The following is an 11,088-nucleotide window of genomic DNA, read 5'->3' on the forward strand; positions in this document are numbered from 1 at the left end:
AAGTTTTGAAAACTAAAAATAGTTACTTTTAAACCCTATTTGATAATTTTCAAAACTCTTAAAGAAACACTTGAATGAACTCCTCGATAAATTCTAAAAATAATAACTAAGTTTTGAAAACTACATTTTTTAGATTTCAAAACTTTACCTAGTTTTAAAAAAAATATTAGTAGCATGTAATAAAACATAGGAACTTTTAAATAAAAGTAGTGTTTTAGTTCATGTATTTTAAATTTAGTTGAGTATTCAATTATTTTCTTAGAAGAGGCGAAACCTGAGGGGGAAAACATATAATTTTCAAAAATCAAATTATTATCCAACAAAAACGTAGAAGCTTGTTAAACATGAAATAGGAGTTCACATGTCAGACACTTAAGTACAACTAAACTTGTAACCCTTTTTCTTTGTTTTAACATAAGAATAGCTTAGTGGTTGAGAAATTACTCCTCTTGAAGTCGAAAATTAAAATCTTCACTTTCCTATTGTTATACTAAACAAATAAAAAATTTTAAATTTAATATATATGTATATATATTATTAAAAAAAAGGAAAAAAAAAAAAGTCATTTTCACGTGAACAAGGATGACAGTACTGAGTCATTGGATGCAATTTGGGAATATTAATTGGCTTCCAAGGTATCCATTAGAACTAAATTTTCATATTTCAACATTTGCAACTTTATAACAAAAGAAATGAAGATCAAAGTCTAATTTTTTTTGGTGGGGGGGAAGCATTCATTATAGGAGGAGCGTCCTCAATATTTAAAGTGGGAATAACTTTATGATGACAGACTCTTTTAACAATAAACAAATCAATAAGAAGTCTTTCACCCTTCCCCGATCTAAGGTAGATCCAATTTGCAAAAATAAACTTTTCATCTTTATATCAACCACGATATCGTTCGAAGCATAGTATAGAGATATAAAACGAACACAAGAACGAGATTGATAAAACTCTAACTCAAGTTAAAATTCTTTATTGGCGAAAGTTGATAAGACCACGGGTACATTCTTTCTCATGCATTAGATCTCATATCTCATAGTTTAGATCCCAAAAAACAAAACAAAACAAAACAAACAAAAAATCATTATGATGTTTCACATTCACAAATCATCAGAGGAGGTCTTGTATGCAGAGCGAGAAATTAAAAGCTCATCCATCAAACTTAATTGCAAACAAGTCTCAACCTCAAATTCCGAGAAGAAACAAAGTGGGAAAAAAAAAAAGAAAAAAGAAAAAAAGAAAAAAGAAACCCACAATAAAGAAGAAAAAAAAGTGGAAGGAATGAAGACAGGGCTTCTCTTGGAAGAATTGAAGTGAGAATGGGTGGATATACTACTAGCCAAAGGAACAAAAGAGCAAGCCACTTGGAAAATGAAAATGGGGAAGAGACCAGAGAATAATCATGTACAAAAAAAAACACTAACTATTTAAAAGCTATGGGAGGGCGATACCGTAACTTGCTTTCTTTTTCTCACGAGCTATTTCCTTTAGAAAATGAGATGTTTGATTGTAGACGAACTATCGATTGAGAAGGCTGTATGAGGGCAGTTCTTCTAGTCTTGAAATGTCCTCGATTAGAAGCTCTTTTTCCAGCTGTCGTCGTGTCGCTTTCATTACCGTCTGTAAAATGGCAACAACAAAGGAAACACCTGCTGCTATTATAAGGGTGGAGAATTGAGTATCTAACTTCAAGGACGTCTATAATGACTTAACCAGTTCCACAATCCATGTCATGGGTGTGCATTCACACCTTAAAAAGAAGGTTTTAATTTTAAGGATCAAGATTCCCAACAATTGTATGAGCAGTGGCACAAGTTGTCAAGTTGAATGTTTCAAGGAAGTTTGATCAGATTTTATAAGTCTTAACCTATAGTTTGAGAGGATATTGATCGAATGTAATACGTAAAAACAGGGATCGAGTGCATGCATCAAACAGTGCTAAGAGAGTAAATTTGACAATTTCAAGGTTCAAGACTACATACATTAAAGTCCATATACGATGCATGCATGGCAAGCCATTCATGATCCATTAATTTGAACGTGATACAATAGAGTAGGTCAAATGCTGAATCGTTTTCTGTCAGCAAAAAGGAAATACTGGGATTAGTAAATTTAAAAAGGAGATGCTTGTTTCACATGTATAATCATCATATATCATGAAATCACCTAATAAGAAGATATATAATCAATAGCTACGCGTATTTTGTGCCATAGAAATAACAAGCAGAAAAAGCATTTCAATTGGCATATATGGCTTTCATATACTATTCGTGCAAATACTCAACAAATTAGTTGCACATTACCCGCGAGAAACTTCAAGAAAGTTGCTCCGACAAGTGTCCGTGGCTTGACTGCAAATATCATTTCATGCCATTAGTTGATAAGAGCTGTCACATTTCCGTAAGCTAGAATATCAACCCTAGAATTGAGTATAAGAGAACGCTGCTTTTCAAAAATCATGCTTAGAGGTAGAGGGTGTCTAGTTAGGTCCTCAAATCACATCGAATCAACCATGAAGCAAGTTCAGGAAGTATTTTCAGAGTGAAATGCAGGGCAAGTAAATTCGGAAAATCGAAATAAAAAACAATTGTCAACCACATCAGAAATATCATGGAATACTTTAAGGCATGCATTTGCCTCCACCCACACCCAAAAAATCATACGCGAGCGCACACAAACACAAGGAATCATGGTACATTCTAAATTGCAACGAAATTGAATTTGACGTCAAAGAGGCAGTTGAATTAAATGTGGCAATTGTACATTAAATTTCCGTTGAATACATTGATTCATAGAGACAGCAAACCTGCTTCAAGATCAAGCATTTGAATAAGCATGAATGTAATGTTCACCCCGGCTACAGCAAATGGGTATTCCCATAGAGACCGATCTCCTTCCTGCTTTCGAAGGAGATCCTGGAATGACTTCTGTAATGAATATCCAGAAACTTTAGGGTTAAAAGACAATAACTGGAAGCATATATGCATTTTCCAAGCTAAAGGTTCCTATGGTAAAATCAGTATGTTCAATTTTCATTTAATAACTTTAGCTTTTTTCTTTTTGCCAAAAGGAAACTAAATCAAGACTCCAAGGAGTTAAAAGCAAGGAAAGAGAAAGTTGCATACCGGGAAATTTCTGGCAAAGTACAACAAATTCTCCAGTGAAATAAAACCACCACCCCTAGAGATAGCACAATAAATAAGAATTAACGCAGGAATAACTTTAACGAGAAAATATAAAAGCAACTCATGTTAACTGTTAAGTATGAAGCAACAACGTAAATCTTAATTACCTAAAATCTGTTGATGGATCCTTTCCTTGCCAACCCATTTCCTTCCACTGTTCAGATATCAGACCACGAAGTTCTTCCTCTGGGAAGGCCACATTCCATAGAGTCCTTAGAGCCTCCTATCAAGAGTCCAAATCTTCATAAAGGAGAAAAACTAAACAAAAATAATCTCAGGTTCTCTCTCCACCAGACACAGAAAAAAAATGGCTTGGCAGGTTGGTAGTGAGATGTGTCCAAGCTTCATCTCCACCAGACACAGAATCTTTACATTTTACATTATATAGAAGGATAAAAACGTTGTACAGGAAACAAACCTGGTGCTCAAGGATTGAACTATCATAGGCAATATCTATGCGGTTCTGCAGTCTCAGCAAGCATTCTTCCTAGTAACAGAACCAACATGAGCTGTGATTATGAGATGCTGATTCTAACCTAAAACAGTTAAAAAAAAATAGTTTTTCTGTCGTTCTTCTAGAGATATGAAATTACAAAGGAATGCTGCAAAAGTGTCGATGACCAATCAAAGAACAATATTCCAAGTTAAAATCAATTAATAATTATCGAAGCACACTGCATATAAATTGTTAGCACCTCAAAGATTTAATTTTGCATGCACAAAAATATTTTATAGGTGAAGAACTAAGTTTAAAAAGCTGTGGATGAAGGCAATAAAGACTTTCTATGAAATTTCAAAAGTTGATCATGGGTATTCCAACTATGCAGAGAGAGAGAGAGATGTTTGTGGTTGAGGGCAAAAGCTAGTGTTAGAAATCAACTTGCAATTGCTCCACAGCATGAGAAAACATTATTCATGAAAAGGAATTCAATCGGCCTCCTCTATAAATGAAGGGATTGGTACTTGGCTATTTGACATCCATTGAAGTATGAAAATATTAAGAACATAAAGAATAGAACAGCCTTGGAGGATTTGTAGCAAATCACAGAAGAAAAGATGAAAAATGAGATGAAAACCATCAACTCAATTACACATCCATCAGGCTTTGACTTATCCAACTATGTCTACTAAAATGCTAGAATGAAGCCTTCTTAAAGTTAGTGGATGAGAGAATATAGAGGATGGTTGAAGAAAAATACTCCTCATGACATGTAAATGGATAAAACAAAATAAGGAACACGAGCTGACCAACAAAGACAAGGTCTCAATGCCATTTTCAGGCTATCTCACCCAAGGAATTCAAATGAATAGATACGTCCATATTGTAGATACAAAAATTCTAAATTTTGATGGCTCAGTTTCAAGACAAAAAAATGGAGATAGGTGAGAGGTCTCAGAAATTCTATGCTAGATTTAATAACATTGTAAACACCTCAACAAACTGGCTAGAGAATTTTAGTAAAAACAAGTGTGGATATGGAAGAAACTACTCAATGACTAAAATGTTTAAGAGTATGAAAAAAGCATTGGAAAGAGTATCAAAAGGTTACAAAATAGCTTCCATATGTTTTTACGTAATTGTACATGAAATTCAGTTATGATGTAATTTTATATTGTGCTTATATGTTTTTTTTTTTTTTTTAATAGAATTGTGAAAGAATACAAGGGCATACAAAAAAACAAGCTCACAAAAGTAACCCCCCTAAAGAAAGGGTTTCTAACTAAGTAAGATGTTACCTAGAGCATAATTACAAAAAACCTTCGAAACCGATGCCCAAAACGACATATGAAACCTCACTAAGCACCAAACCTCACAGGGTCCTTATCCAAACCTCTAAACACCCTATTGTGCTTATATGGTTGAAAATTTGAAAATTTGAGTCCAGTATCTAACATCGTGTAAATATTGCATGCCACTAACATCATGTAGATATTGCATGCCACAAAAATTTAACTTAGTATAAAATTTATCTACCTATATAATATATTATTAGCTCTAAAATTTAGCTTTGAGTCTATTACTTGAAGATATCTACATTAAAGTTTTATAAAACGCTCTTAACCTTTTTTTTTTTTGTTCCAAAAATTGGTCAAGCTCTATTATTGATTATCATTATCTAATCTATTTCCCCAGTAGATTAGCTTTTAGGCACCTTAACATGTGAAGGGCGAGAAAAAGTTTGTTAAAATGACAATAATTACAGGGGAAGAAATAAGAGAGAGAGAGAGAGATCGAAGATTGAGCTTCGTACAGTTGGCCTCTTTCATAACAAAGTCTAGGACATGATGCATTGGGTTTTATTAAGTTGGAAAAAGGTCAAAGAATTTCTAACTTGAAGATCAAAGAAAATATAGAATGGATGTGTAGTCAAGCTGAAAACAGCAATAAAAAAAACGTATATCCAAAGTCAGCAAGAAAATTTTGAGAAAGGTGAAATGTGAGAATCCAGAATTTGTCCACTTGGAAGATTCTTCTTTTCACAAGCAAAATTAAGATCAAAATAAAGCAAAAGAAGGCAGTAAACGCATAGTGAGTTAAGAAGGAAATCTATAGGTCTCTTCCAAAACACTCTATACACAAAATATCCATGTGATCACTTTCTTAGTTGAGTTGTTCCTAGCATCTGTGGCTTGTCCCTAGTGTAAAACTTTTTTCTTTATAAGAAACGAGATATTTATAATAACAAAAAGAAAAAAGAAACAACCTAATGGCCATGGGTAAGAAAGCCAACCAACTTTATTTCGTATCTAAAGGTAGACTGAAACTTCAAATTCAATTCAAATAAGCATATGCCCACAAGCTCTAAAAACTATAATCAGACCTCCATCCCGATCATGGCAAACAATGAAAGAATAACCCATTACTCTACCATATAGACAGTTTTGTGAGACACTGAGACACTCTTGTTACTTCACAAACTACTCACAAAAGAACATGCAGCAGCACAAAGAACATGGTCATAAAGGGCTATCATTTGAATACTTAACAAAGGATGACAAATATGAGCATATAATTTGTCTTGTAAAAAAGAACAAAAGAAAAAAAAAAAAAAAATTAAATAGTATTATTTTTCCTTTCCTTTCTACAAAACACACATTGCTAGACAGCTCCTTTAATAGTCCATCTAAGTGGTATGAGCTTTGAAAAAGCAAACAGCAAAATAAACCACTACCTCTTCGGCCCCCAAACACTTCAAATCAAAATAATAGTTAAAATAAGGCTCCTTCCCATTTAGCAAAATGGAAGTTAACAGTCATCAAACGCATGAAGTTACCTGTGCAGGGGTTAAGTCAAACGATGGGCGTGCATCACTTTCTCTTCTCTGTGCACAAACACAAGAAAGACCCCGGCCAAGCCATGCAGCTGATCCTGCCACAACCTCAGCTGAAATAGAACAAAAGCACATCAGCAACGAAAACTGAAGTTTTCGATCTATCAATTTCAAAGTCCCCTAATCCTGCAGACAGCTATTAAAGTGTATATGATAAAAAATATAACACACAACAATTCATGCATTCAGTATTAAACTTAATTTCCTAGCTAGTTGCTATACAACTTATTCATGGTTTCCCGAGCATGAATATACAGTAAAAGTAATGAGAAGTCCCATGAAAAGCCATAATTCATGAGAGGGCATCCAGTACAGGTTTCCGGCAACTGCCTAAGAGGATCCTAAAATTGCAAAGATATTAGATAACGATAAGGAAATGTCACTTCTACACAGCAAAGCAAAATTGAAAATGGAAACAAAAGAAAAGTAGAGAATATTGTCCTACTAACACAGGATAGGGTGGAAACATGAAGGAAGCTGTTTATGCAAAAAAGAACACGAGTTTGCAAAACAATTAATAGCACATAACACATACTGAAAGCACTAATAACAAAGGAGATTCGATCCTTACACTTCCTTTTTCCTTACTTGTGATTTGTTCATGAAATATTATTACTTTACTTCGCAATAATCTCTCTTTAGATCAGTCAAGTAAAAAACAGGGGTAAGTACTGAGTAAAAATGGGCAGAGATCTTAACTCATTCCAAACCACTAACTGTAATTGCAGAATATTTCTCCCACAAGCAAAAAATAATAATGAAATAAAATAATTTGGCACAATATAAAAGAAAAAGAATAGTATTTGCCAAATAGCACAGTAAATAATTAGACTATGCAGGAGAGTTAACGCTATCAACGAAGAAAAATACACACGCCTTCGAAGGTGTTTGAGTTATGTCAAGCAACTAAGGCAACCTTGAGTCCTGCCATCACGTTCATCCAACAATCTAACAGTGCATAGGAGAAAATAATAATCTAATCAGACTGAAACGTGGATAATTAATGAGTTTCATGATTTCTGCCAGAAAGATCTATAGTTCCCACAAATTTCAATGGACAACGTACAAATCAATAAATTTTAAAATATGTACATTATATATATAAAATGGAATCCGCAACGAACGTGAATATCAAAATCAAAAAACTTCCAGTACTTGATCACAAATATAACATAAACGAAGAGTAGAAGAGGAGATGAAAAAATAAAAAAATAGAAAATCCCACTGAGTAGACCCACCAAGACAGATTTGAATCTCAGCAAGCATGAAGCCAGTAAGAGCCTCAGTATAAGCAGAGCTTAGCGCACATTACTCAAGTTGAAGTCACAGATCTAAACTTCTAAACCAAAAAGTAAACCATAAATCAAGAATTAAGATAAAGAAAAGGAAGCAAGAGAGAAGAGAGAGAGAGAACTTTTCAGCGAAAGAAAAGCAAGGACGAAAATTCTAATTTTAATCTAAAGTAAAAGTAGTGTGAGAGAGAGACGGAGAGAGAGAAGCGGAAATTAAAGATAATATTCACCTGAAGTTGAATGGCAAGTATTTCCTCGCTCCAGACCTTGAGAAATCCTCCTCACAGCAACAAACGATCCACCACCTCTATCATCCATCTCCCCTCTCCTCTCCTCTCCTCTCCTCTCCTCACCGCTCTCTACCTTAATCCGCCATATCCCTCACCAACACCACAGCAAGTTCCCACTCCTTATCCTTACAACAAAACCTCTGGAAATTGAAATTCATCCACCACAATCCTGAAACGAAAAAACCGATCAGAATTACAGTATTAGAACGAAGCTAAATCCAAAATCGCTAAAACACTTCAAAACAGAGAAAATGCAGAACAAAAGAAACAACAAAAAAGGATCCAAAAGTAGTACATCAACAGAGCACAATTACGGCAATCAGAAACAACAAACGATACAAGTAGATGAAATCAAGGTGAGAATAGTAAAAAAAAAAAAAAAAAATTAAAAACGACAAAAAATAGAGGAATCGAATAGAATGAAAGGAAGAAGGAATTGAAACCTGGAAAGCGGCTAGGGTTGGAGCAAGATCTGAGAGTGAGAGTCCATGGAAGTTGGTTCAAAGATTGTTTGTTAATGCGAATGTGTATGGATTTGCAATTGTATTATCTTCTCCTTCTCCTTCTGCTTTTGAGAAAAGCGTTTTTTGTTTGTAGAACTGAAAGACTAAGAAGCGTTTTCTTTTTTTTTTCTTTCTTTTCTTTTTTTTTTTTTTTTTGGGAGAAGGGAAGATTATTTTAAATGCGAAGCAACTCTCGAGTATTACAGAAATGTAAAGGCAATTTTCCTTTTTGCTTGCTGTAATTAAAAAAATAAATGAGTTACTTTTTATTTATTATTTATTAATTAAATTATTTTATATATATTAAAGTTTTTTTAGATATAAATGTTGATTAACGTCTAAATTATACGTTTTTGCAGCTACAACTTTTGAAATTGTACTTAATAAATAACTTTAAACAGTTATCTAATATGAGTCGGTTACAAATATAACATTTAGTTCAAAATATCAACAGATATAGTAACACAAATAAATTTAGAGATATAGTAAAATTTAAATTCAGTGTCTCGAAATCTAGGATACTATATCCATTGTTAATAGGATTCCATAATAATAGAGTCTATCATGGATAGATTTTACAATATTTATACTTCTTTAAAATTATTGCTATACACTAATTATTAGCTCTAGGAGTGTTATCAATTACAATTATCTTATCTATGATAAGGCCAATATGTTCGAGTTTATAGTCTTGATCAGTTAGAGTTTTGTATCTTGTCACTTTTACATATCGTTAAACTTTCGAAAAGGAGAAAACAAAAGTGAACATAGCTCAATTGATATAAAATTTGTATTATCTCAAAGTCAAATATTTGATTCCCCACCTAACATATTATCAAAAAAAAAAAAACTCAAAAAAATTTACTAATATGTTTCTAAAGTTAAATTTTGTGTTAATAGATTCCTTCTTTAACTATGTCAAATAAACCTTCCGAAAAAAAAATCAATTTTGAACTCTAAAATTATCGATTTCAGTTGAAATCCTAAACTTTGTCTATATCATTGGTTTACCACAAAATCTTTAAATATTTGTGTTCATGCACATCAAAATGTTTAAATATGAATTTAATGAGTGATATCTATGAAATTCAAAATTCAAAAGCTTGTTACAATTTTTATTAGTCGAAGAACTAAAAAGAATACGACCCTTAAAATTTTAGACATCTTAACATATTTTTTAAAAGTATTGGTAGCTATACGGACACCATTCTTAGGTGTTGTTTGGTGCTCTAATTTGGAATAGATTTAGTGGGCTACAATAGTCTACTCATGTTTGGGGCATGTATTAAGAAAATCCGAGTAAGAATTATATTAACCCCTGTTTTGCAACACTATTTATAACTCAAGTGGTTAAAGAAACCAATTATAACGCCCTCCAATGTTTTCAATGACTCCACCCTCCACGTAACCACCTTCGATGACCAGCTCTGGCGACTAACTCCGAAGACCACACTCCAGTAGTCAACTCCAACAAAGAATACCTCTAACGCCCAATTTAATAGTGTTTAATAATCTTCTTTTATAGTTTTTTTATATTAATAGAAACACTTTGAGTGTATAACAAATGCAACGAATTTGTATATAAAAATACTTTTGAAAAAATGTAAACTAAATATATGAGTATTTTTACTTTAATTTTTTTTAAAAGAAAAAGTATTTAAATGAAAATGACTTTATAGAAAAACACATTTTCTAATCAATCGAAACAAAATGTCCTAATATATAACTTGTTTTATGAACTTATCCAAATTTAAATCAAGAAAATTGTGTATATGTAAAGGAAAAAAAAGGTCATTAACTAAATCCAACTAGAGATTAAGATATGAAATCTCTCGAAGGCATTATTTTGTATGGTGAGATCAAAATGTCGGGTCTCATAGGAGAATCAATCTAGTCTTCTCATATCCTTTACCCTAAGTGGTTTCAAAATTTGGTCCAAAGACATTATTTTGTAGTTCTATTTTTATTGTTTTTCTCAAAAAAGAATAAAAAATAATATTTATCTTTTACAGCTATTTTCATTTTAATTCAAATGCATATAATATAATATCTCACTTTAGTATTGTGAGATCCTCCTCGAGAGCAGATTTGATGAATCCTTTTTCTTAAACTACTTTTGAATGAAAACCTAGCATCATCTAAAAAATTGTGTGTCGTGTGGTGGCCTATATTTGAAAACTATCACTCCTAGATATACTTTTGCAGTCTCCAAATCTGAAGCTTTTTTATTTAATCAATTATTTGAATGTTTAGTCTAATCTCAAGTACTTTTTACATCCCAAAATATCTAAATAGGCGAAAATAATGTAAGTTAAAATCTAAAACACATATTTAAATGTTGGTGGAATAAATCTTTTTATTTCTATTTATAAAATATGATATTTAAGATATCGGTTTTTTTATAGAATACAAAAAAAAAATTGAAAACAACCATAAACCCTAAACTCATACTTAATAATTCCGTACTAAACAAATAGTCATTC

At 32.4% G+C, this 11,088-nt stretch overlaps 1 protein-coding gene across 5 annotated transcripts; it reads right to left on the reverse strand.

The window, feature by feature from the left end:
• Nucleotides 1-1,070: 1,070 nt before the first annotated feature.
• On the reverse strand, nucleotides 1,071-8,773 carry LOC120068135 (ELMO domain-containing protein A-like). Of its 5 annotated transcripts, none has more exons than XM_039019835.1 (11): nucleotides 8,546-8,773; nucleotides 8,043-8,271; nucleotides 7,759-7,856; nucleotides 6,464-6,573; nucleotides 3,607-3,675; nucleotides 3,296-3,411; nucleotides 3,129-3,183; nucleotides 2,810-2,930; nucleotides 2,307-2,354; nucleotides 1,986-2,080; nucleotides 1,071-1,623 (listed from the first exon to the last, which is right to left on the reverse strand). In XM_039019835.1, exons 3-11 carry the CDS (start codon nucleotides 7,784-7,786, stop codon nucleotides 1,522-1,524), a joined length of 744 nt encoding a protein of 247 aa, XP_038875763.1. In that variant the 5' UTR covers nucleotides 7,787-7,856; nucleotides 8,043-8,271; nucleotides 8,546-8,773; the 3' UTR covers nucleotides 1,071-1,521. The 5 variants fall into 5 exon arrangements, with proteins under 5 accessions (XP_038875763.1, XP_038875762.1, XP_038875760.1 ...); XM_039019834.1 differs by having other exon boundaries at nucleotides 7,759-7,859; XM_039019832.1 differs by lacking the exon at nucleotides 7,759-7,856 and having other exon boundaries at nucleotides 8,546-8,771.
• Nucleotides 8,774-11,088: the final 2,315 nt, after the last annotated feature.

The sequence above is a fragment of the Benincasa hispida genome, chromosome 12, assembly GCF_009727055.1.
Source record: "Benincasa hispida cultivar B227 chromosome 12, ASM972705v1, whole genome shotgun sequence".
NCBI classification, from domain to species: Eukaryota; Viridiplantae; Streptophyta; class Magnoliopsida; order Cucurbitales; family Cucurbitaceae; genus Benincasa; species Benincasa hispida.